The 26,601-nt window shown below is 43.9% G+C and overlaps 1 protein-coding gene and 1 long non-coding RNA gene across 4 annotated transcripts in view; one reads left to right on the top strand and one right to left on the bottom strand.

The window, feature by feature from the left end:
- PDZD2 (PDZ domain containing 2) overlaps positions 1–26,601 on the top strand; it is a 139,545-nt gene that overhangs the window by 98,977 nt on the left and 13,967 nt on the right. The window contains exons 1-15 of one of the 2 annotated variants that reach the window (XM_069000969.1): positions 551–624; positions 1,162–1,273; positions 3,213–3,361; positions 4,009–4,128; positions 6,599–6,713; positions 8,409–8,482; positions 8,638–8,863; positions 9,912–10,029; positions 12,475–12,607; positions 15,441–15,522; positions 16,488–16,591; positions 17,371–17,539; positions 18,670–19,460; positions 20,627–20,771; positions 22,808–26,390. In XM_069000969.1, the coding sequence (XP_068857070.1) occupies positions 574–624; positions 1,162–1,273; positions 3,213–3,361; positions 4,009–4,128; positions 6,599–6,713; positions 8,409–8,482; positions 8,638–8,863; positions 9,912–10,029; positions 12,475–12,607; positions 15,441–15,522; positions 16,488–16,591; positions 17,371–17,539; positions 18,670–19,460; positions 20,627–20,771; positions 22,808–26,390 (5,972 nt within the window). In that variant the 5' untranslated portion in view covers positions 551–573. Of the gene's footprint in view, positions 1–550; positions 625–1,161; positions 1,274–3,212; positions 3,362–4,008; positions 4,129–6,598; positions 6,714–8,408; positions 8,483–8,637; positions 8,864–9,911; positions 10,030–12,474; positions 12,608–15,440; positions 15,523–16,487; positions 16,592–17,370; positions 17,540–18,669; positions 19,461–20,626; positions 20,772–22,807; positions 26,391–26,601 lie in introns of those variants that run through there. The other variant, XM_069000968.1, reaches the window with a different exon arrangement.
- LOC138103029 (uncharacterized) lies at positions 3,754–5,167 on the bottom strand. Of its 2 annotated transcripts, XR_011147641.1 has the most exons (3): positions 5,071–5,167; positions 4,530–4,648; positions 3,754–4,107 (listed from the first exon to the last, which is right to left on the bottom strand). It is a non-coding gene; the product is annotated as an uncharacterized lncRNA (long non-coding RNA). The 2 variants fall into 2 exon arrangements; XR_011147642.1 differs by lacking the exon at positions 4,530–4,648.

Raw genomic sequence — 26,601 nt, 5'->3', positions numbered from 1 at the left:
ACCAAATCATGTCTGCTGGGTTTTTTAGAGTAATGAGTGAATCACATGGTTTTAAGTTTACATGGATCTGTGAGCTGCAGAGCATTTGATGCTAGAAGTGGACTCTGAAGTAGTTGCTGCAATGCCTTGAAAAATCAAAGACTACTACCTAGGATGTACAAACTCTGTGTAAATTAAGTGTAGCTGTCCATGTTGAAGGGGATGGAATAAAAAGCAGTTTCCATTCCAGCTTCCTGTTTTCTGCCAGTTTTATGTTTTCCTGAAGTTTCTACTGTTCAAACTGAAATCATGAAGTCTAGACTTTGCACAAAAGATAAACTTTGGCTTTGTTGGCTTGGATGTAAGAGGGACTGGGGGATGGGAGGCTGGCTGTGGGAAAGACTGACGTTTTTAAGACTGAATAGCAGAAGCAGAAATTATTTTTACAGGAAAGTGTTTGGTTACTTGGGTGGGGTTTTTTTAAAACTGACTTCCAGCAGTTCACCAGCACCTTCCAAAATGCATGGGCTGGGCAGAGCCTGCCCATGGGCAGTTCTGCTCCTCCTGACCACAGGATAGCAGGAGGCAGAGAACATGTGGCCGTGCTGCATACCTTGTTACTTGGCGTCCGGGCAAACACACTCGGTAAACAGACTTCTCCTGTCCTGGTGCATTTATTCAGGGTGGTGGGGTTGTGATTCCACCTGTAAACTTAAACTGCACATTTCCAGGCTTTTTAAGTGCTTAGCTGTCAAAACTTTCTGTTAAAAAAGCTTTTCGTCATCAAGCTTTGCATTGGTGCTCAGCAGACACTAACAATAAAGCAAGGCTTTTTAAAAGTGGTTTTCTCTGTAAAGATGTGTTGTCTGTGGAAGCCTGCAGAGCAGCACAAATGCAAGTGAAAGCTAGAATTTTGTTCAAATACATGCAAAAGCACCTGACTGAGGTGCCTCAAGTGCTGGATGCATTCTGGGGGCATTCATGTGGTGTCTTGCAGAGGATGCAACATCCAAAGGCATTGCTAAAAATTACTTACAGCAAATGTATGCTAGCTTAATACAATGACATGTTTTGGAAACAAACATGATATGCAATGGATTTTTCTGTTCCGTAATGAAAATGAGAAAAATGTCATCAACATCTCTAGTTTACAAGAATTTTTTTTTTTTTAATTTCTTTTAGGTGGTGGAAACTGAGAAGTCTCAAGATCCAGCTTGTGCCGAAGTGTCCAAAGGAAACAATCAGAGTTCAGCTCTTGCAAGTGGCATACTGAAATACAGAAGTCGATCCCAAGGTAAAGCTGGGCTGATAGAAGGTAGCAATTGTAGATTTTTAATGTGTGTTTATTTTAACTGTCTAAAAGTGAGATGGCATTCCTTTGAAATCATATTAAGTTTGTTTTGGAAGGAAAATCCCATCTATAAGATAATTGCATTCAGCCTCCTGAGCTGAACTAATGTAGGAACAGAAATATCATGCAAAACTTACAAGTGTATTTCTTTTTGTTTGTTTCTTTCTCTCTTTTTTTTTTGGTTTTGTTTTGTTTTGTTTTGACTGTTTGCATTGTCTGTATATTTCAATTTGCTCTGATCCGAATGCCTTTATGGTGACTAATCCCCAGATTTTCTGTTGCTTTGTCCCCAAGTCATAACAGTAACCTGTGTGCAGAGCTTGATCATGTTCAAAACCCTAATGTTTTCTGAGACTCCCTCCCTCCTGTGTTCACTGTAATTTCCAATTACTAAGGTATTTCTAGCCTTCTCCAGGGTGGTCCTCTGCCTGTTAGCCCTGAGGCCATGAGTTGGTGGCTCAGTGGGGATCCAGACCCTGTTCCCATGAGTGCTGTTGCCCTTTGGCTGTGGGTGAGGCTGGAGCATCCGCCAGCCTGGACGGCAGCACAAGAAGGGAAGATGCATTCAGAGATGGGCAGAAAATACAGAATTACAACTGTTCTCCTAGAAGAAGAGAGGGAGAAATGATGGGAAAGGGTTAGTTGTAGGTGCCAGGGAATGAAGGAATGCCAGGATGCCAATCCTGCCAAGATTGCGATCCTGTCTGTGTGCAGCAGCAGCAGCCTGTGTGCTGGGGGAAGGGGAGTTGAAAAGCAGAGGTAATTTCAGATCCCAAAGCAGGGAGCAGGTTTGAATTGCACTCTGGACACTGGATACAATTCTGCCTATGGATGCATCAGCAGAATTGCTTTCATGCTGAGGGAAAAAAAAAGCAGCTGCCCCAGCTCTATGCTCCATCCCTCCCTGGCACTGAGAGCAATGCTCGCACAGTCTCCAGGCAAGGAGGAGGTGGCAGAAAATGTGTTTGGGGCTCTCTTGAGCAAATATTCAGTGTGTCTACCTCAGCCCATGACTCCCTGTTCCTGGAGTACAGACAGGGCAGTGAGGATGAAAGCTGTGAAAACGCAGCTGTTGCTCTCTGTGACAGCTACAACATAATGCTGGTTTAAAGTAATCTTAAATCCTCCTCATGAAATCCAGCTTGTGCATATTTGGCATGTGTCTTGGGTTTTCATCTGTAAAATAGGGGTTAATGGCCCTTCCCTGTGTGGTGGGGAAATGACAAGGATAAATGTGCGGGAACTGCTGTGGCCAGGGATTCTGCAGGGAGCTTGGAGAAAATGAGAATTGGAGGAGCCCTGGTGCAAGGAGTGGGATACTCTGTGGCTAATTATAGGATGTCCTTCAAGACAAATAATTCTATTTCTTACATGAACTCTGCACTCCTCTCTTTAAGACAAACTAGGATTGTTGCCAAAAGGAAAGAAAATAGCATTCTTTTGGCACATTTTTACTTCTTCCATTCCAGAAAAAATTCCCTCAAAGTGACATGACACCTCCAGAAATGAATACTGCTGCAGTATCAGGTCTTTTAATTTTAAATACATGAAGCTTGAGAGCTTAGTGCACTGGCAAGTGCCATTGGGTGTGAACAGATGAATTTCTTTCCTGTCCCTGAGCTACCGACTCAATTATCTTCTTCTTTTCCTTAATACGATGAGTTCAGTATCACTGAAAGATTGCAGGAAACCTATGACAGCAGGAAAAGTTCCTGGTTGAGTGTGATCAAAACTGGTTTCTAACTGCCCGGCTGAGAAGCTGGTAGCATTGTCTTAAGGCACGTTAAGTTGGGTTTTTCAGGAGGTGATTATTGCCTGCTGGTGAGAGAGGCTAAAGCAGCTCTCAGATGTTTGCAGGATGTGTTTCTGGGGTTTTTCTTAGGTGCCGGATCCCGCTTGGAGTCTGTGGGAGAAGATGATGAGCTGACAGTGGAAAATGGTGAATCAAATTACGAAATAGCAGTGAAGTATTCCCGGGGTGGAAGAAAGCACTCTCTGCCCCAGCAGCTGGAGTCAGCAGGAGCCAGACAGGTAAGAGGGAAGGTAGAGCTGGCTGTGAGCACCTCACTGTGCTCGGTCCTATAGCATCTGCCTGGAGCTCATAGAATTGGGTGAGGGTCATGAAAAGAAACATGTAGGTACGTTATGGGACTGGAACCAGGCCTGCACACCAAAATGGGATGTGTTGGCCACCTACGGAGAACTTCTTTGAGCATTATGATGGAGAGTGCTGCTTGCTTGTGGCCACAAGGTCCTAAGGCTGTTCATCTTAAAGAGTTGCAGTTCTAGAGATGTGAGGATTTTACCAAAAAAAAAAAAATCCAAATGCTCTTTATTTTAATTATTTCAAAATGTAGACCTTTCCCTTGTTTTTTCCTTCCTCTTTTTTTTTTAGCAGATAAGGACTTGAGTATATCATGAGGTTACCTTTAATCCTTTTAATTCAAATTGTGACTGATACATTTCAAAATGATTCTACTGTGAGAAATGTGGGAAAATTACTGTGGCAAGATTCACTTTGGTTGTAGTGAGCTGGGGTTTCATCCCTTGAACATTCCTCTGAATATATCTCTAAGATACCGCATCCCTCTTCCCCGACACATACAATTTTCCCAGTATGACATCCCCAGTATCTGTGCCAAGCAATCAGAGCAATTATCCTTGTTTGTTGATGTTAGGACTACCATATTGTGAAGAAATCTACCCGTTCCTTCAGTGCTGCCCAAGTGGAATCTCCATGGAGACTGACCCAGCCGTCCATCATTTCCAACATCGTCCTGATGAAAGGGCAAGGCAAGGTGAGGATTTCTGTATGTTTCTCACATGTAGCAAAGCTGGCATTTAAGAGGTATCTCCTGTACTTCCAGCTGCCCTCAAGCTAGCCAGTAATAATGCTAATGATAAACAAATCCCATTTCCAAACATAAATCCCAAAGTTACACCTGCAAAATACAGGGGACGTGATGTTCTTGTCGCGCACTTGACACAGGGTAGCTTTCGTTGTGGTTTGGTGCATCTCGCCATTACTGAGATATCAAATATTAATAATGGATCTCTAAATATGTATGTTTATGCAAAGTTGGTGCAGCTTCAGAACAGTACCTGTTCACATGTATATTTATGGACAAGCATATTTTCCCTCTGTGGAAGCTGAATACATTTAAAAAAAAAAAAAATTACTGCAAATTAAGTGTTAAACCTGAAGACAGGTTTCTGGCTGATTGCTTCTCTGAGACCACTGAATTCCATGGGTCAAAAAGTCCTCTTCTGTCTCCCAATAATGTGTGACACACTTGCTAGGTACCAGCTGGCTGAATGCTAAGGAAAAATATATAAGCATTAACCCAGGTGTATATTGTTTTCCCTAATCAAATCCACACTAGTATTGGAGCTGTCATTTAAATATGGTAAAAATATGCATGTCCTTTTGTGAAATACTCTTTAAAGTCATCAGATGGATTTGTTTTAGACTAAGAAGACTTGTTTTGACTTTCAAGCTCTAATGCAAAACCAATTCCTTATTGTGCTTTATATTTAGCAAAGAGAAATACTGACTTCTCTTGGTAGACTGACTCACAGTTGCTTTAACTTTCCTTGGTTTAGGAGCTGTGGGTCTTTTATGACAAGCAAATATTTTTTCATTTTTCACATACTTATTTTTTGACCCTGTTTTTCTCATAAAATTAGATTTTTTTTCTCCCCCTGGGATAAGCCACCCTCTCCTGCCTTTTTACACTTACCTCCAAGGTTTTAGGAAGTAGCGGGGAGAATGTAGACTCTAGAGATAGGAACCATCTAAAGCAGCTGCCATTTGGTGTGCCTTCCACCCACCTCTTGGGTGATCTCCTCTGTTAGGGATTGCACTTTGTACAGTTTGTGCAATAGCACTCACTTTATTATCCCTGTGCAGACCTGGGACTTGAAACATTTTTCCACAGAGTTGCAGTGTTCATGGCTGGGAGCCAAGTGTTTGTCTTCAGTTTTTCATCTGTAGGTAGATCTGCAAGGGGTGGTTTCCTCTTTGGAGTGGCAGTGCTTGTCTGGGAAAGTGGGCTAGTGTAGGAACTGCTGTACTTTTCCAGGCATATTTCTCTCAACCCACTTAGAGAGCCATGGCGAGAACTCTTGTGTCCAGGCATGGGAGTGCCAGGAGCATCCTGCTTTCTGTAGGTTGATTTCTGTAGGTTGCACTGGGTTGAACAGTTAGTGGACTTACGATGTGCTGCATAAGGGACCTAAGTCGCTTCCTTTCCAGAAATAAGTAATGTCATATCAAATTCCTAGAAGCTTCTAACTGTGGTGGCCTGCTCTATATTCACATAGTGAAACAAAAGATCTGATTGTTGTATTGGACTGTAAACACAGTGCTTGCCCTGGCAGCATCCCTCAGCTGGAGAGTGCTGCCCAAGGCAATAATAATATCCATGGCTTCAGATCACTAAAGCATAACAGTTCTCCACATCCCTTGTCCACCTGGTCGGTGACTTTTCTCTTTATTCTGTAAAATGCATGTACAGCAGTGACAAGAGGGGAAATACGAGAAGGGGTTGTGGATCAAGGAAGTGATTTGTCTGGGAAATAACTCAGTAGAAAGGGGAGAGGTTCATTGTGCTATGTTCATCAGTTCTCTATCAGCTTTGCAAGATGGTCCCACAGCCAGCTGGGGTACTGCAGGGATAAGAGCTAATGGATGGAGCCCTGGGGAATCCACTGATCTAGATTTTTCTAAATACAACATGATCTATGTCTCCAGAATAATTAAAAATGTGCATGTGAGTGGAAGCCCCCACATGCCATTCCCCTTAAAGCTACATTCCTGACATTGCAGCGCTGACCTTATGTCAGGGTCTGAAGCTCTTCTTCTTCCTGAGGAAATGTAGGATCTGTGACATAAGAGAAACCTATAGTTAATCCTGGATATAGATCTCAGGGGTAGGAATTGGCTATCTGTTAATTTAAAAGGAATGTGTTATGTTTTTAAAATGAGAACACCATCAACCCAGTCTTTTGAAAAACCCAAAATAATCTCAGAAATTTTGCTGTATCAGCTTAGAGTGCCTGCTGCTACTTTTTGGGCTGATGAGTGTGTTGATAATCAAGTGAAAGTAAATGAGGAAATGGAAGGAGAGAGTAAGATGGCAATGCAATTCATCAGAAGGTTTTAGGTTTTCATCTTCCCCTTGTGTTGTACGTTACTGGCAGTCTTTCTCACACAGGTGATAATAGAGTAAGGTGCCAGCTGTGTGTCTTCTCCTCTCTTTTCTGTAGGGTCTTGGATTCAGCATTGTGGGAGGTCAGGATTCTGCTCGTGGACGCATGGGGATTTTTGTGAAGACTATATTCCCAAATGGAGCAGCAGCTGCTGATGGAAGGCTTAAAGAAGGTATGGTAGAGGGAATCCAGCTTCGCATAAAGGACTACAGTGGGATATTATTTCAGTCCAGGAGGAAAACTCAAGTACAGCTATATTTAGGCACCTGGCCAGCAGAAAGAGGCTATGGAAATATAACATACCCTGTTTGTTCATCCTGTGGAAGATCATTCATATTGCATATTGCATATTGCATCACTGATTATATTGCATATTGGGAAGGGGAAACTACAGCATAGTGGTGGCCACTTTGTTTTCCCCTTTCTCTTTCATGAACTTAATTTGTCCAAACAGTAAGCTGCAATTCTTCAGTTGGAGAGGGCCAGTAACAGCATGGAAATGCAGATAGTCTACAACATCTGGCTTAAAGATGCTTGTCTGAGAAGGGGTTATATATAGGGACATGTTTGGGAGAGGCTCCCTGGTATGATTTTGACAGGACGAGTAAGAGTCATAACCAGAAAAAAACCAGAAGGATGGGATTGGCAGTAAGCTCACCCTGATCAGAGAAGGAGATACAGCCAGATTTTTTACTGCTGTTGCATTCTTGGTGTCTGAGCTGAATGCATAGCATGCTCTGCGTGTGCTGCACCCTGGTCTGAGTGCTGTGTCAGACAGACAGACTCTTAACACACTGTTGAAAATACAAAGTGACCATGAGTGCTGGTTTACAACCCTTCTGCAGGGGTTGTATTACTTTGCTTCCACGGAAAGCTACTCCTGTCTTACTTCTCTCAAGCTGCTCCTGTGTTACTTCTCTCCTCATATCATCGTTCCCCTCTTTACATCTTATCACACTTGGATTTGAGACTGCCTTTGGTGCCAACTCTCACGCTTGCTGCCAGAGGGAAGCTCGCATCCCTGCATCAGAGGTTGTGCACTTGCCGTGGGAAGCCAATAAGTAGCAGCTGTCCCATAAACCCAGCAATCATTTGCAGGCTATTCATAGCTTGCAAACTCTTCTCTTTTTTTCTTTACTGAGGCTACGCAAGGAGAGGAGGGGTAGACTTAGCTGATGGTATTGCCCCATGTAATTTTGCACAGACACAAATAAAACTGCAGGAAGTGGATCTGGATCATGCTGGCCCTCCTTTTAATAAAATGAAGGTAGATAGCACAGCTGGGTGTAAGTAGTAAGACCCAGAGCCTGAAAGCTGGTGGATATCTGACAGGACATGTTCCTTGAGGTGAAAAAGACATTTGCTGTCACAGCGTGTGGGCTACTACATGCTTCTCTGTCCGCAGGCATTTAGTAAGGGAACACATTTGCTTTCTGCACGTGGATGCAAGGTTAGTTTTTTCTGAACAGGCTTTGAAGTGATGTGCTGTAGTGTTTCACTTAGTTCCTCATTTCTCCTGTTAATGCTTACAAAAGAAAGGCAATTTTATAGTACCTTTGGACTTTGTTTCATAATCATCTATTTTTAGACTTCAGTTAAAATCCGTTGTGTTTTCAGCTTGTTTGTGCGTGTGAGAATGCCAGGTTAAGGATATCTGCAGAAGAACAGTTTTTACTCCGGTAATTCGTCACTGGTAACTTGCAGAGACATTCGTACAAGTGAAAATAAATTGAGAACAGTAAAAGGCTTTTTATTGAATAGTTAACTGGAATCCTCATAGTAGTGGATCGCCTCATGTTCAGGAAAGATATTTTGAATCTTTATAGTCTCTATATTGCTGACTTCATTTTTTGTATCTATTTACCAGGAGATGAAATCCTGGAAGTTAATGGAGAGTCTCTACAAGGACTGACCCATCAGGAGGCCATCCAGAGGTTTAAGGTAACATGGATGTAGCTCTGAAGAGATTCATGTTCCTCTTCACTTGGTGCCATCTCGTACCCTCAGCTTGATACTCTTGCGCTGCCACGAGTTACTGTGTGCAGGTTTAGTGAAAAATGTGGTCGCCTCACTGTGGTTCTGTGCTGTCTCTGCAGCAACTCAAGAAGGGTGTGGTGACGCTGACGGTGCGCACGCGGCTGCGCAGCCCCAGCCTCACACCCTGCGTCACCCCCACCTTGCTGAGCCGCTCCAGCTCCCCCAGCTCCAGCGCCAGCAGCAGCGTGCCCGTCCCCGGCCTCGAGGAGCCCGATGGCTCCTCCTCCAGCCGCAAAGGACCTGGCCCCAAGGACAGGATCGTCATGGATGTGACACTCAATAAAGGTGAGGGTCCATCAAAATGGTCTGGGAGAAAAAAATCCCTGCTTCTTAGGGGAGTTTTTGGGAATGGGTTAAAGACTCTCAGATCTGGTGCACCCGCCTGTGCCCATTTGACCTTGAACCACAGGATGAGGGGGAAAAGTACCCTCTAATGCAAAAACTTCTGAAGAGTTCCCCTTTCTGTATTTTGCTTCTTCAGAATCAGCAGTGTCTTATGGGCAGCAGTCAGTGTCTATGCTGCTGAAGAGGGAGGCTGTGAGATACCAGGAAAAATGTAAATCAGCCTCTTGGCAGCCCAGGTAGCCTTGCCCTTCTCTTAAAGAGCATCTCCAGGGAAGGCAAAGCTGCACAGTGTTGAAAAGTTCCCAGATGACCTGTTTGAACTCCTCCATAAGGGTTGCTCTCATTATTAATAATTTCTCATTATAAACTTAAAGTATATGTTATACGTGCTAGACAAATATGCCAATTTTTAAGACTTAAAGTAAAGTGATTTTAAAGGTTGGATTCAAAATTTTGAGAGAGAATGTAAGATGTCCAGTAATTCCTACTTCAGGGATGTTGCTACCTGAAGGAAAGCAAAGATGAAAGTGGACAGAGGTGATCATTGAATCAGAGATAATACCTCACCTTCCTTTGTGCTTCTTTGCTGAGGAGTGCCATAGAGATATTTAACGAAAGAGAGCAATACAATTGGCATCATCTTCTGTGCTCGTGTTTTCTGCAGTAATTTTAAGTGACATCTTGACTGGATTGCTGCCCCTACTCCTTTGCACCTTGGACCAGATCAGACCTTGTGTGACATTTCCAGGAGGTTCCCACGGCGCACAGAATATTTTCTGAGAGTGATGAATCTCAGAAAACAGTCAGGATCAGCTATTTTCAATCCTGATTTCCACTTGTTGGTCTTGGCTTCCTGACTGACTGCACCTAAGGCCAGCCCTGAAACAATAACACGAGTCCTGAGCTCAGATGGGCTGTGGGAACACAAACACTTGTGTGTCCTGTGCGATTACAATCTGCCACATTTCTTTGTACTTGTTTTTCACAGAGCCAGGGGTTGGGCTTGGCATTGGTGCCTGTTGTCTCACGCTGGAAAACAGTTCTCCCGGGATATACATTCACAGCCTGGCCCCAGGATCAGTGGCTAAAATGGATGGCAGATTAAGGTTGGTTAAAGCAGAAACTTGCTGGAGTGGTTTTACAATAAAATCGGTTGAGACTTTGTTTTCACCAATCAGTCAATGTATCAGGGAGGAAATTTATACTTTAGAGTTCACCAAAAAGAAAACATATAAGTAAAGACATTCCAAAGGAGTATTAAATACCCAGGAAACATATTCTGTGTTCTGGAAACAGCATGATCATTAAGGTCTGGGTTGTTTTTTTAAAAAAAAATTTCTCTATACAGAAAGCTGAGCCTAATAGCACCCTTTGAAAAAGGGGAGCAGCAAGAAGTGCAGCCTCATGCATTTTTGTGAGAGCTGCAGCCAGAGACCCCAGACTGGGAGGAAATTTGCAGAGCTCTGCTAAAAGCTCAGTCACCTGAAACTCTCCTAAAAAGAGCTGGGGTAGGTGTTCCTGCAGCTGCCTGTGCCCGTGGCTGCATCAGTGCTTTCCTGCCCTTAGTCTCAGTCTGGCAGGGTTGCTGCAGGCTGACCAGCCCAACTCACTCTGTCATGGAGCTGGCATGTCTTTAGGAAGCAATCATTCCCAGAATTCTCTTGTGCTTTACATTGGATTAAGTGACAGAAACTTCCTTGCATTTCCTCTTGTGGAGGCTTCATTTTTGAAAACCATTAGAGGAAACCTTGCCGCTTTCTGTGTTCCTGCATAAATGTTGGTGGGTGCTGGGAGCATGGCTCTGGAGGAGAGGCTGTGCTGAAGGCATGCTGGGACTGTGTGATCCACTTTGAGCGTGTGGTGCGAGCGCTGGTGCAGAGAGGCTGAGCAAATGCCTTGCTTTCACATGGCTAGAGAGTGCCTTCTGTTTCCTGGCTCACCAGGAAAACTGCGATAGAGAAATTTGATTTCTTGGAATAAGGGAAGAAGATAATTTTATGGTGGCATTGCTGCCAAAACCTTGAAAGTACCTATCATATAGAAATGTCTGCAGGAGAGAGCATTTAATGGTAACTTGCTTTCTTGCAGGCCCTTTAGAAAACATTGCAGTGCTGGTTACATCTGTATGTAACAGCTGTATTGTTTATTAGGTTTACGTGATTGATTATATCCAGGCACTCTTCCCAGACTTCAGCTTGCTTCTTTGAGACATTGCTTCTGTTGTCCCATCAGCAATTTATGGCTTCATAGGCCAAGACTTACAGGATGGTTTTGATTTTTGGAAAATGTTGTTAATCAAACATTGGCTTTGCAATGCCAGGGGAGGTTTGAATCCAGCTCCTCTGTATCTGAGCTCCCCCTCTCAGTCATGTGGCCGTGTAAGTGACTACATTTGTGTAAGTCTAAAGGATGGGCAGAGCAGTGGGATGATTGCACAACTGATAGGTCACCCTATCAGTGACCTATCCTGAGCCTGTACCAGAAGTTCAGGTTACTGAATTGCAGTTGTTATTTTGCTTTTGTGTGTCCTCATGGTGTAAACACAATGTCATTGTCACAAGTAGCCCAACATAAGCCAGCAGTAGTAGATTCTTTGAGTGCCTATTCAAAGCAAATGTTTCAGGAATTATGGACAATGCTTTAATGATATCCCTAGCTGATGGTATTTTCTTTTGAATAGTTCCAGATGTCTGAGCACCATAAGCAAGAGTTAAGAAACTGAGAAAACAGAACTAAAAAATCACAGAATCATGGAATGGTTTGGGTTGGAGGAGACATTAAAGATTGTCTTGTTTCAAACCCCCCTGCCATGGGCAGAGAACCTTCCACTAGATCAGGTTACTCAAAGCTCCATCCAGCCTGGTCTCAAATGCTTCCAGAGATACTCTGGGCAACCTGTTCCAGTGCCTCACCACCCTAACAGTAAAGAATTTCTTCCTAATACTTCATCTAATCCTGCCCTCTTTCAGTTTAAAGCCATACTCCCTCTTCCTATCACTAAATGCTCTTTTAAATCACAGTGTGTTTTCCTTTCAGGAGAGTTTTGTTTTGTTTTTTCTTTTTCTTTTTTAATGGGTTCTGTATGTTAATTTTTAGCAAATACAGGCTTACCACGCCCAGTTTTTCCCTGGAGTAATTTCCTAAACTCATATCTAAATCATGAATTTCTTATCAGTGTTTCTGTTAAGTAATTCAATATGGTGTGAAGGAACAGCCCATCTGAATCTCATTTTTCCCCTTCTATGCTCAATAAGTATCTGAATGCAGAACTGGAATTGAAGCTTATTTTCACCCTGCTCTGAATGCAGACAGTTTTCTTGATTGATTTAATAGAGATTTTTGCGCTGACAGTAAGTGCAGAAGGGGTCTCCCTCATGAACTCAAGAGGACTTAAACCATTCAACTCACTGGGAGCAGCAGCAAGACCAGCTTCTTTGAAAGTCACTTTTCCAGACCACTTGTGTCTTTGAAGAACCTTGGCCATCAGTTGAAGGTAAAAATTTTTGGCATGACAAGTGGTTGTGATTAGGTGACTCTGTATCTCTGTGCAGCCGGGGTGACCAGATTCTGGAGGCGGATTCTGTGAGCCTGCGTCACGCCGCATTAAGCGAAGCCTACGCAATCCTGAGTGAGTGTGGACCAGGCCCAGTCAGCCTAATCATTAGTCGTCATCCTAACCCAAAGGTGAGGAGAAAATGAATAAGTGTATCTGGGTTGTTTTCATCTGGCACTGTAATTTGAGCCTTGCTGTCAGAAAAGCAGAAAATGAAGGAAATGGCTTTTTCTCTCAATGGCACGTATTGTGCAAGATGTCAGGATTGTAATGATGCTTCCCAGTTTTGTAAGTCATAGCAATGCTGGACCGTCCCTGCTGCTTTGCACTTAGTCACCCACTGATCAAATGCAATTTTCCTGGAACTGCTTGAATATGAAGTGTTCCCATCTTTCTTGGTACTTGGACGAAGTAGCAACGCAAATACAGCACAAGACCTCTTCTCCTAGAAGTTATTTTGCAGTTACTTTGTCTTTGAGTAGAATACAATTTAGGGCCAGGAATATAAGTATCAACAGCTTGAATTGATCAACTATAATAAAGTAAAATCTATCCAAAGATCAAAGTTTTCCTTCAGGAGTTAAAACATGAGAATATGGAGTGTACTGCTACTGAAAGCGTGCAAGGTCAATTTGGAAATAAGGCTGTATTTACAAAGTAAGTGTTCTCAAGCATTTTTAAAAAATTGATGATAGAAGATGAAAGCTTATTAGCCAAGCTACAGGGAATAACAGCTTCTTTTATTTCAATATTTCAAAGAACTTCATGAGTGTATGAAACCTTCCTGTTTAAACAGGAATGAAGCTGTAAAAATATTTGTATTACTAGGTCCAGAAAGCTTTGACTTTTGAACTTGTAACTACAAATGGAGGCCTTAATAAAGCCATATCTAGGAGAACTCAGGTTTATTATTTTGTAGTTAATCATGTATTTTCTGCTAAATCAAATACACAATCAGCAAATAGGGGTCTACTTGACAGTGTTTGTTATCTTTGCTGGAAGGCCTGGTGCTGCTAGAAAGAAAGAGGCTGTGGTTCTGTTAAAGGTAAGCATGGAGAGGGTAAGAATTGGGCTTATGGCCTAAGATAACAGTATTTCTGGTGAGTCTGTGTGCTGTGCTGAACCAACACAATGGTTCAATGTGATTGCACTACTAAGACATACAGACTTTTTGGAGAGTCTGTATAGAGCATGGAAAAAAACCACCATGCTGTAGAGCCTGCCCTTTTTCATCTGTCCGTCTTCTTGCTATGGCAGGGTCTTGAAAGCTGATGAGTGACCTAACTTGGTGTCTGCTGAAAGGATGAACTGAGTTAAGCTAATTGCTTGCTATTACTCAGTAACAGAGGGAAACTATTAAGTGGCTCCGATTACAGTTTTCCATAAGCAATATTTAAGATGACAACAAATTCTTTGCCAAGAAACGTATGAAAAGCTAAAAGTTGAGCTGGAGAGACCCTAAAGCATTTTTCCAGTACTGAATCCATAATCCAGGCACTATTGAATCCATAATCTCTCATAACCAGATCTCTGGAGGAGTGTCCATGAGGGAACCCATATTTATTGTTATTTTACTGTCACCCGTTTTCTGAAAGCACTGGGGGATCCATAGAAAAGTGTGGGTATTTTATTTCATTTCCTCTTAATATTACCCCGGCATGCAGATTGGAGTTATGAATTAGCTTGTTTCTCTCCATTTTGAACTACTTGAGCCATAAAGGACACTAAACATCAAAGCTGGCAGAGTTTGCAGAAGTGCGGATTTTTGGTTAACTTTAAAAAAATACTGCAGTGTGCCTGGGACCTGGTTTTACTCTTGGAACATGTTTCACCAAAAGGTTTGTGTTAAGGCCATGGATCATAGTCTAAGGACTTGGTCCCTGTCCTGAAGGAACTCCCTGTGCCCCAGGAGCCCAGGTACTTTAGGTTTGCTGTAAGGTCATGACACAGACTGGAAACAGAGATGTGTTTCTATAAAAGTTCATCTTGTTTTGAACATTTTTATACTTAATTTCTTATTTTATAACACAAAAGGTCCACAGTACATTTTTCTGCTGAATATGTTTGCTTTGGTGTTTTCATGTACTTCCAAAAGAAATACCACAAAATTTTCTTTCTTCTTGTTATTCTGAGTGAATATGGTATTTATGCTACATTTAAACTGATGAGTTTGCTTCGGAATCTCTCAAATCTTCATGGTTCAGGAAGACTCAAGTTTGTAGTCTCTATTTATGCTGAATTTTAATTCATGTAAAGCAATGTGCATAGAAAGTATTTTTGACAGAATTAATTTGCTTTCAGTTCTTAAGTATATATTCCTGCAGACTAGTTGTTCCTGTATAAAATCGTATATTTTCCAGTAATAAGAATTTAACGTATGGCAGTAATTAAGGGCTAAATTAGCAAATCTGGTAAACCAGTATTTATTCTAAAACCAGAGAAACATTAATTAGTAATTACTGATTTAGGTTTTCTTTTCAAAAGCAAGGAGAAATGAAAATTAAAAAGACAGCTAATATTATGGGAAGTCTGGTATTCTTCCGGTAGGTTTAAGTGTAGAATAGCCTAAGTTTCTGATGTATGCCTGTACAAAGCAGTCTTTGTCTATTTTAAAGTAGTCTATTTTCTTGACTAACCAATATACAGCTCTTAATTGAGTTAAAACCAGGCTGTAATAGCTTCATTTGATTTCTTTAACTGGGGCTCTTATTTGTTTGTATTGTGTGTCACTTGGATGCAGTGTTCATGTAGCTAGCAGGCTTCTGTTTCCTGGTTTCTGTAGGAAAGTGGCATCGAGAGAGTCTGAGTCAGGGCACAAGGACTTAGGAGCCCTCCACTAGGTCTTCTTTATTGCATCTTTAAAAATAGTGGCGTATATGAAATGAATCATATGCTTGTGATAAGTGGTAAGGCTCTTGTAATTTCTTGTACCCTGTTTGAGCTTTGTCTTCCACCCTACTTCAGGTTTCGGAGCAGGAGATGGATGAAGCAATTGCTCGTACTACCCACCGAGAGAGCAAGGATGCCAGCTCCTCTCACGTCACAGGTAGCAACTCTCTAGTTCTCTTCTCTAGTGCGTGTTCTTTCCCAGATGCAGGAACATTTAAGGGCATGCTCTGAAGTTCCCCAGCATTATTATTTTGAGAGCCCTTAAGACAGCAGAACAGTGTACAGAGTATCATCACACTGCAGAAATTTTAGCACAAACATCTAGTTCAGATGGATCAGCTCTGCAGCTTATGTAAATTGCTTTTTTTCACTAGGCTGCCATGACCTGAACGTAGAGTTGTCAAGAGGTGGTTGCTCTAACCTTTTTTCAAGATGAAGGGAAGTACAGTGTTCCAGTAGGGAAAGAACAGGAGGGACCTACTCCATCTGTGTATGCTTGCCCTTAATGGCAAAAAAATCCCACTCAGTATTGTGACCATTTGAAAAAGTCCAGGTGTTGCATACTGGACTATATGTTTTAACGCTATTTTGGCCTTTAAAGTCATGTAAAAATATTTGCTCTGGCATCTTTGTGATGTGTTCAAACTCTAGACTTAGCACTTCCTAAAGTCTGGCAGATGAAAGCAATCTCTTGGCAATGGCAGAGTGACCAGTAAGGTGATGTTCAGGCAGAAATGTTAGATTTGTTACAATCCCCTTTATATGTGTGTCAGCTAAGACCTACTTTGACATTGACCTTGCCAGTGGCTGCTAATTTGTCTTTTGAGGTTGCCCTAGTCAGCAGCGTGCTCCAGCTGGTGGGGAATACCATCTCCTGCTCACCTCTTGTTCATAGCACTGCCCTGGGCCTGGCTGATGTAACATGTCTCTGTAGTAACATTACAACTGATTTGAGAGAGAGCTTGTGAAATGTTAAATAAATCTCGCTTTAGGAAAGCAATTCCAATAATAAATAAGTGGGGTTAAAACGCAGTCACCAGCTCAGAAGATGAATGAGAAACTTGTTTGGTTATATGGACCCCAAGTTTGATTTTTGGTATCTAACTAATCTGTGTTTAACAGGAGCTGTACAAAAAAGTCCATCTCCTAGTGTGAAGGCCAAACAAGGAGAGACGTCATCTCCCCTCAGCTGGACTATGAAACGCTTCTTGGAGCCAGCAAGCCGGGTAAAAGGATTAGATGCAATGAAAATAAAGTCTGCTTCAAATTCAGCTTTTACTGAAGCTCTTACTTGGTCAAGGGGCTCAAAACCAAACTGGTATGCTTGTTCCCTGTCACATGGGCTCCGTAAAAGGCTTTGTTTCTTCTGTCAGACATTTAAATTGTGGCAGCAGCATGCTCCTGTTTGTCTGTGTGACTGTAGTCTTTGGCAGTGATGTGTACAGCATGGCAGAGAAGGCTCTGGGGTCCCACCTACTGCCACCTTGGAGGCACCCCTGCTCTGTGGGACACAGAGATGAAGTTTGCAAGCGAGACCTGAGCCTGTGGGCAGAAGGCTGAGACTAAATTCCATCCCTCTATAGTCCCTCTATATAGCCATTGCAGTGGAAAAATCTGTTTTTCCTGGGAAGGTCAAGGAATCTGTAGACACTGTGTCTAGAGGTACAAAGCCTTCCTTTCTCTCAGTGTTGAATGTGTATAAAGGAAACTGCAAAAATGAGTAATTTCATCCCTTGTTTCTGTACTGAACCACACCTGCAAAGCAGTGGGATTTGGAATCCTTTTTTATTTATTGTATTGGGTAAAAATGTGTTGGTGTTCAGTGTTTCAGCCATCTGATTTCAGCAGTTTGGCTCTCAATATACTGACACGTCCTCTACTTTAAAAATTGGCTTTAAAACTTCCTTTATTGACACAGCAGTGTGAGTGGAGTGTGTGGTACTCACATGCAAGCAGGGGCTTTAAGCATCGATGACAGCTGGTCACCAGGCTCACTTCTCTTCAGCAGGGATCCGTCAGCTCTGAGGCAGAGCTTTCCCAGTACTTCAGCCATGATGGTACAACCCATCTCCCCTTCTCTGATACTGTACCTGGCTCGTGTGATGAAGAGCAGCTCCGTCAGAAGAACAGGAACAGTTTGTTGGATGATGGCTCTCTTCTCCCTGGCAACCTGAGTAAGTGATGCAAATGTGTCTGGTCACTGGGCTTGTGGGGGGAGAGTCACTGAGTGCTGGGTTCCTATACAGGAGAGCTGTGGTGGTATATATTGCAAACCAGTGCTGATCGCATGAAATTCTGAAAAATTGAAGGAATTTACAACAGTCCACAGAAATGCCTGTTTCCATGGTATTTTCTTCAAAACGCTGTTCTGATAATGTGAAAATGAGTTTGATTGGTTTGGATGAAATGAGATTGATAGCACTGCAGGGGATTTTTTTTTTCAAATGACTGATCGTCTTACAATCATTTACGGAAAACTGTTCACAGCTATCTGAAAAACTTTGAAATGTCACATACAGCACAGGGTCAATACATGTGTAAAAACAATCAAATGTGCAGTTTTACGTCAGATACTTTGCGTGTGTGTCTTTCTCCCCATAGTAATTGACTAAAAGAACCTTGTATGTCCTTACTGACATGCACCTGATCTCCAGTTCAAAGGATGTATTTTTCCTCCCTTTCCTGTGGTTCTCAAGTGATTTCTTTGTCTACAGCTTATTTTCTTTGTAAATTATTTAATGTTTAAAAGCATTTCTACATTTCTAACTAGCCACCAAACAACGCAAAACAAAATAACTTTCTATGAAGTAAGATGCAGTTCTTTCTAAGGAGAATGTGGAAAAGGGTTCTTGGATTTGTTAGTTTGAAATTGATTGTTGTGTGCTTCAGTCTTTGTTCAAGAAAGCAATTTTTACGCTCTGTAAGTTAATGCAGGAGTCCTGAGCTTAGATTTAAGCAAAATGTGAAAGAAAATCTGTTGTTTAAACTAAAATACACATTTGAATTTGCATCCCTTTCTTCTTTGAGTCATTGTCATAATTTAGAAATAAGCTGAAAATAGAATCAGATGTGCCAATGAAGTGACTTTGGGAATTAACCATAAATTGTAGCGTTATCTGCAGTCCCTCTTGGTGTTTACTGTAGTTAGAGGGAGGACATGAAAACCCTGCTTTTTGCTTTGTGAAGAGGACTTAAGCTTCTTCTCCAGACAGAGCCACATGTATTCTGCTGTAGTGAGATGCATGGTGTTAAAAATCATCCATAAGTACAGTTAAAGTATAACTCTTTTTTTTTTTTCTCCTAGCTGCTAGAGATGCAGGAGTGACCAAAGCAAATGGTTTGGCTTCTCCAGCTAGTGGTAGATCATCTGGCCATCACAGCAAACATGTGGAGTCTGTCCGACCCGGCATCCTCAGCGACAGCCCCAAATCTGCCCGCAGCCCCTTTCACCGACAGAGGAGGGTTGTTTTCTATGACGGTGACGCCAGTGATGATGACGAAAGTTCCCACTTGCACAGAAGCCAGAGGGCCAAGAGCCAGGAGGATGCTGGCATTGTCATTACAACCTCGTCTGTAGAAATTGATGATGAGAGCCAGGACAGTGAGTCATCGAGATACAGTGGCATGGAGACATCCTCCCCTGTCTTCAGCAACTCTGTGGAGTCTGCAGACAGCACTCTGGAGCAAATTGAATCTCCTTTTTTCCCCATCATAGCATTCGATTATTCAAGTGTGCCTGAAGTTCGTCTTGGCAGCCTGAGTTTGAGGGAGCTCCGGGAAGCACAACTTGAATCCAAGAGATCACCAAAACTTGAGCACAGAGCAGTCACCAGAGTGAAAAGCATGATGAGCACTGAGTGCCGAAGCCTTCAGAGACACAGGACAGAGGAGCATGGTTCTTACAACAAGCCTGTCGCCAGGATGCTCCCTCACAGCAGGAAGTGTGAAGCACCTGATGTGGCCGGGCAGGGCCAGGCTGAAGTCGTCACTCTGGTCCGCAATGAGCATGAGTCATTCGGCCTGGATTTGGAAATCCAAGCCATGCCCTTAAAGGTTGTTGTCACAGGCATGCGGCCAGGTGGACCAGCAGAAATGGTAATTTGAATTGCCTTGTTATGATGTGCCTTCCCATTGCAGGGATGATTATTAATATTTTTATTGGTATTATTAAACAAGTGGTCTGTTGAAAGTAAGCGCAACTGAGGTGTTCGTCCTTGCAGGGCAAAATGTCTCACCCCATGTTGTTCTGGAGCTGCTGCTAAATAAACTGTTTCTGATTCAGAAGTGCACCCAGGCTAATTCAAAACTAAGAGAGGCAGGACACAGATCCACTGAGATGATCTCATCCCCCCTTGCAATTGCAGTTTTGAGGGAATGCCATTTTTGTATTTACTTTTTAACTATGGGCAAAGGCAAACTACGTAAATCCTGGTGGCAGAGGATGGTGGTAACAAATGTTTATTATGCTTTACTATTTTATATGCACGTATCCCCATATTACAGGGATCTGGAATCACAAAGCTTTAGGTGCTGGCCAGGTTTGCCAAGAGCTATGGTAGTACCAGTAACACATTGGTCTTCTGCATCTCATACATGCCCATACTAGTACAGATACGTACTTCATGGTGGTTGTAGAATTGATACATGCAGAAGTGCAGAAAGAAGAATAACACTCTGATGTACAAACCTGGCTGTAGCATTTTTAATCTCATTAGTGGCCACTAAAGTAAGAGGGGATACGGCATAGCAGTTTGAATGGGGCTGTGAGATCTGGGATTTGGGTTATGTTCCTGCCTTTTTCTCAGACTTATTTTTACAGTATTTAGGAACAAACTTTTACCTTAAGAGCTCAGTTCATGTCTGTTTACTGGTTGAAGAGAGTTCCACCTGAGAAGTAGTTCATGCATGGAAGTAAAAGATGACACACAGTGTTCCAGTCCTGAAGAAGCTAGGGCTGATCCATCCCATTTCATTTAGCTAAGAGGGCTATGTCTTCCATCCTGATACTCATCTCTCAGGGACACCAACAGCTCTTTTGACCTTCCTGTATTAGATTGATCTTTAATTCTCCTCCTGGCAGAAGCACAGTCTGCTCTTTATTTATGTGCTGGCAAACTGACAGCAGTGATACCTGTGCTGTGCAGTGACGTGAAGTAGGGGATGTTGCTCATAAGCTTTTAATTGCTTCCCTGCAATCTTTACCTCTGTGGCAGGGCTTGTGGTGTGTATTTATAATTTCCTCAAATATCTCATTGCATCAGGGATCAATGGGCAAGATGGCTGTAGGAGATGAGATTACCACCATCAACAGCATCCCCGTCAGCAAGATGACGTACGAGGAAATCTGCCTGCTTATGCAGTGTCTTCCCACATCCGTAACCCTGGAGATCCAGAAGGCAGCATCAGGTGAGAAAGTAGTTTTGCTTTTGTACCATTTATTCTGGGTACCAGTGAAAAAAACGTCCTTGGATCAGCTGGGTCTGACCTTCTGCTGTCCTAGCTTTCCACATGGATTCAGAGAAGAGGACAGGGGGACATTGTGTCTGCATTGGTGAGCCAAGCAAAGCACTTCATCACCAAACCAGGCTTCAAGGTCCTCTATAGCACCATGATAAAGGGAGGAAACATATTCCTGTGTGAGGTATTCAAAGGTCCCACACGGAGTAGGTCCCTCCTGCCAGTGTTTGCAGAGGTCTGAGTCATTTCATGCAGTCCTGGAGCTAAAATGGCAGTGACTCTCATCCTGACAACTCATTTTATTGCTGTGCTTGTTCATTAAATATATTGGTCGTTTATACTCAAATTTCTCTCTCTCTTTAAATCTGAAGTTCTAGTAATACTTTTATGAATGGACAATAATACACTAAAAGCCTCTTTTCTTTCCTTCCCTTTTTTGCGTCAGAATTGTCTAAAGTGCAGGAAGATGAAACAGTAAACCCAAGAAAACGAAAATCTTGTAAAAATGTTTATTTGGATGTTTCATTACAAAAGGTTTTCTAGTGTGAGTTGAAATACTTGATACTTCCTTGCTTTCTGCTCAGGGCTGATTTATGCTGCTACAGCAATATATGAATCCCAACAGACTGTACAAATTATGTGGTGTGGAAATGAGTGTTTGAAAAAGAAAAGCATACTTTTCAAATTCAGGAAGAACATAATATTTTGCTTTGTTCTAGCTTATGATCTTCTTTGTGTACCTATTAATACCTGGGAACCTAAAGTACTTCCAGATGCTTGACTTCCAGTTACTCTTTAAGGAATTCCAGGCGTGGCAGAATCTTGTTCTTGTTTCCTGAGATTGCTGTGGCTTTTCAAACCAATAGCATTGGGGTAAAGACACATTGGAACTCCTTTGTCTGACACTTCTTGTGCTTCACTCTTCCCCTTTCCTTGTCCCACTGGCAGAAAAGGTGATCTCTTCAGCATGTGATCCACCATGCTGAAGCAGGCCAGTACTTCAGACTCTAACTTGGCTGCTTCAGATTGCTGTCCTGAGGTGTTTCCCTTGTTGACTCAGGAGGAATCAGCACTTCTTAACATGGATACCTAAATTAAGTGATGTGGATAATCCTGCAGGTTTGTGTGAGAAGTACAGAGACACACAGGCACATTTGAATGAGCAGGAAAGGATGCTGACACTGCGAATAACTTCTCCTTCTCCATACTTTTTCAGGCCCCATGCATAGTAACTGGCCTCTGGAAGGCAGCTTGAATGGGGATGCGTATCTCAGAAGCAGTGTAGAGAGGTGGAATCTGGTGCTTAGGGTGAAGTGCTGAAAACTGAAGATGTGAGAAATGGGTGAGCAGGAATGTGCCAGAGTGCAGCAGTGACAAGGAGCTCAGTGTGTTGCCCAGGAGTGGGTTAAACATGTACTGGAAGCAAGGAGAGGTCTGTGCCAGAAATGCAGTAAAGCCCATGTGCTTAATGTGTGCATAACGTCACCCATGCATGTCACATTGAACACCTGCAGAAGTGCTGAGGGGTCAGAGCTAAGTTATTTATGCACAGACTGTCACTATCTGGTCACCTTTGCTACGTCAGGGCTTTCTGTGCTCTCTGGAGTCTCTATTGGAGACTTGAGTGATCAAACAAGTGATGAGAAGCAGTGCTGCTCAGCGTGACTTACTGCATGCTGACACTTTGGTAGTTGGCTGCTTGACTGCTGCAATTTCAAAGATGAGAGTTAAACAGATCATGACTACTCACCTTGGATAAGTGGATTGCTCCCTTCTGTGCACTACTCAAAAACACAGGGTTATGATTAATTTGAGTTGTTGTAAACATCATTACAGAAGAGGAGGAGTGCAGAACAGAATGAAAACATGTAGTCTATGTGGGTGTCTATTTTTGTAATAAAACCTGGTGTTTTCTATATCACTTCCTAGATTTGACAGGATTTTTCCTTTTTTTTTTTTTTTTTTTTTTTAAAATCATGATGCAGCTGTCAGCAGATTTACAAGCCTCATCCTGTCTCCAGGGGCAGACGCTCAAAATCAGGCCAATGTCAACAGCATCCTCACAACGGAGGAAGAACAGAGTTCTGGGAAGCGAGAAAGAGCGGGTCTGCAAGCTGCTGTCAGCGGCTGTGCAGCGGAGAGAGCAACACTGCCGCCTGATGCCACCAGCAGGGACGTGCACAGAGGCACCCTGAAGGGCAGCCGTGACGAGGACTGCACGGCCATCCCTGTCACGGACATCGATGACCTGCTCAGCCAGATGGGTGCCCCCGAGAGCAGGGCCCCACGCACCCCGTCGCGCGCGGAGAGTCCCCTCCGCGACGAGTACACCACGATGTGCTGCTGTGGCACTGATGAAGGCTGCCCCGGGTCTGAGCCACGAGCAGCCAAGGAGGAGCTGCTGGAAAAAACTGTGAATTGTGGAGCTAATGCACAAGGGGTTTTGGGGCTGTCTGTGTTGGATTCCATTAACACAGGCAAACTTTTTACTGTGAATAAAAACTCTTTAAATAACTATTCTAGGAATTTTAGCAGTTTAAATGAGGATGAGTTGCCCGCAGCAAACTCTCTGGAAGGTAAGAGGAGTGACCTGTTTCCAAAGTCAATGTATGGGGCTGCAGAGGATTCTCACTCGGACACGGAGTCTGTCACAGAAGCCTTTGACAGTGCTAGTGAGGTGTTGCTTGGGCAGTGTGCTGCTGCTAGTGCCCCTGCAGGCTGTACTGCAACAGAGTCAGATGAGGAGCAAATTGAGATTTGTTGCATGAGTGATGAGCTGCAAAAACCCGCGCAGGAGCATCATCTCACCTCTGGAACAAGCTCGTCCTCACTGTCCCCGCTGCAGCCTTACAGTGGCAAAGTTTTGCAGAATGAGGGCTGTGCAATGTGTGGGTCACTGGAGACAAGCATCAACAAACTAGGTTTGGAAGATCCTGGTGGTCCCACTCCATGTCCTTCACAGTGTCCAGATGTGTCCTCTGCACCCTTGTGTTCTCCTTCCTCAGTATTCCTGCCAGAAAAAGACATCCTAAAGAATTCAGTCAATATCCCTGAAGTTTACTCTTTCTGTAACAATGGTGCCTTACGTGCAGAACAGATGGATTTGGGGAACAGTAATGAACATAAGAAATGCTGTGAATCCCTTGAAGAAAAAGGATCTCTGCACTGCAAAAAGACAGGCTTTTGCTCTGCTAGAAATGTTGGTGTCTTGGAGAACAACTTGATTGAGAAAGAAGGATGTCATGATGAGCAGAGATCCAAATCTGAAAATGAAATGGCAGTTGACGACTGTAATCATGCTCTTAATTATTGCTTGGTGAAGAAAGAAACCAACAGTTTGTCCACCTTGTCTAAAACAGACAGCAATCATGTGAATGCATCGTCAGCAAGAGGAATATCGCTCAGGTCACCCTTTCCCACTAGATCTAAAGATCCAAAGGCTAATGCAACTCATGACTTGCCGGGAAAAAATGAGAAAATTAACTCTGTGACTTCAGGAAGGACTTCAAATGGAAAAGTCCAAAGCTCAGGCACAAATCACTGCAAAGGAGCTGCAGTACCGCACAGCCCATCCTCACAGAAAAAATCCTGTCAGGAGTCTAAGGCAATGGCACAAAAAAGTATAATGGACACCCTTTTAAATAATCAGAAATCCAAAGCAGGACCAAAGCTAAAAGGGTTCACCATCAAAAGCAAAGCAAAGACAAGTTCAGATTCTTCTGGCATTACTCCTACCAAAGTCAATGGGGCTGATCAGAAAAGGGCTTCTGTTTCTCCGCAACTGTCCCCCAAACTCCTGGGAAAGAAAACACCTCTGTCCCGTAATTCACCTACAAGCTCAGATCCTGGAAAGAGCATTTCAGCAGCCTCAAAGACTCTGAAATCAGAGCTAGAAAATAAACCATCTCTGGTAATTTCTGAAGATTCACTTCTGCCTCTCTTGAATGGCAGTAGCAGCCCGACCACGAGTGGTGAAATGAAATGTGGCTGTGGAGAGCTATCATGGGGAAAGCCAAAAGAGAAGCAAGTTTCCATGCAGGCTGTGGTGTGTCAGGATAAGGATGCTAAGGTGGATGATTTCAGAGCCAGAGACAGTCAGTCCATAGTCACTTCACCTCCTCAGGGGACACCAAAAGTTGAGTATGTGAAAGGGAGGACTGATAATCCTGGAACAGGCTTGAACACAATCAAGAGCATCTACAGTGCGGATGACCTTAGGCAGTTAGATCTGCAAAATGAAGGAACATCTGCTGGAGCCTGCTCTTCTTCACTGAGGTCCCCCTCAGTTCAGCAGGAGCAGCTGGAAGGGCAGGAGATCCAGCGCACTTTCATTGAGGTGAAGCTTTCCTCCTCATCGTCCCCTTCCTCCTCCTCCTCTGCCTCTTCCTCACCAGCATCGTTTTTGCGGTTGCCATTGCTGGAGAAAACAGAAGAGGTGAACGTGGAGGTGCCTCAAATGACTGAGGAGGTGGGGACTGTGCAGTATTTCTCGAAAGTGGACACTGCTGGAGACAGACATCTGTGTGGCTTGTCAAAACCTGTGACGAGGACCTACTCAATGCCATCCCAGTTATCAGGTCACTTGAGGGAGGACTGCCATGCTGCAGAGGTTCACCCTGTGCAAGGCCCCCAGGGCCAAACTGCAGAGGAGAAATACCCACAGGCAGCAACGGGGATGTTGAAGATGGTTCACCTGAATCTGCCCAACAAGAGTGGAAAGGAACAGGCATACGCCTCCAAAAGTGCCCAGAAGGTCCATGACACGTCCCCCTCAGCCAGTGACATCAGCTACCCCACTGCTGATAAACTGAGAAGCTTCAGGAGGAATTACTATTACTATGAACTGAACTGGCCACATGAGCCGATTTCATCCTTCTCTGTCAAACAGAGGATCAAATCCTTTGAAAACCTGGCAAATTTTGACCGCCCCATTGTGAAGGCCATCGATATATGCTCCGCTGCAAGGTTGCCCCTTGCCAGGAGGTCGTGTGGTGGGTTGGCCACCACATCCAGCTCTGCTGAGGCACCATGGGTGCTGCGGCGCAGCTTGAGCTCCTATGGTGGCAGCCCTAGCCCAGCCAACGCTGTGGCCAAGTCTGCCCCCGGCACAGAGCCCGTATGTGTGACCGAGGGTGGCAAAGGGGGTGGAAAGCCCCAGAGGAGTGAGGAGGACGGCGCTGGGGCAGACGTGGCCGCCTTCCCCACCTTGGCCTCGCAGGTGCGCCGCAGCCGGGGCCTGGGGCGGCCGCCACTGTCCCGCTCCAGGATGCGGGAGCTGAGAGCCCTCAGCATGCCCGACCTGGACAAGCTGTGCGGAGAGGGCTTCTCCGAGCCACCACAGCCCACCTGCTTCAAGACAGAGCTGGAAATCACACCCCATAGAGCCCTTGACACATCTGCCCAGAGCAGGGCAGCTCCACCGGGCCGCTGCAGCCGCGCGGAGCTGGGCACGATGCGAATGGGAGCCTGCAGCCCCCGGGATAGCGGCTCAGGGACGCCGGGTTCTGCCTCAGACGATGATGTGCCCCATGTCAGCTCTCTGGATGGGGGAAACAGCTGGTCCATCAGGTTGGTGTCAGCTTTGCTTTTATTGTTTCGTCCCTACCCAAGGCAAAGCTTCCACTCTTCTACAAATCTGCCCCAAAGCATGTTTCAGCTGTGGCCCCAGCCTGCCGTCCCCTCACAGTCTGGGAGTGCCATTCATGCTCTTGATGCCTTGGAGCTGCCATGCTGCTGTGTCTTGGCTCCAGTACAGGATGAAACATTTTATCCTGGCATG

This window comes from Aphelocoma coerulescens, assembly GCF_041296385.1.
Source record: "Aphelocoma coerulescens isolate FSJ_1873_10779 chromosome Z unlocalized genomic scaffold, UR_Acoe_1.0 ChrZ, whole genome shotgun sequence".
NCBI lineage: Eukaryota > Metazoa > Chordata > Aves > Passeriformes > Corvidae > Aphelocoma > Aphelocoma coerulescens.
This window is presented reverse-complemented; position numbering and strand designations above follow the sequence as displayed.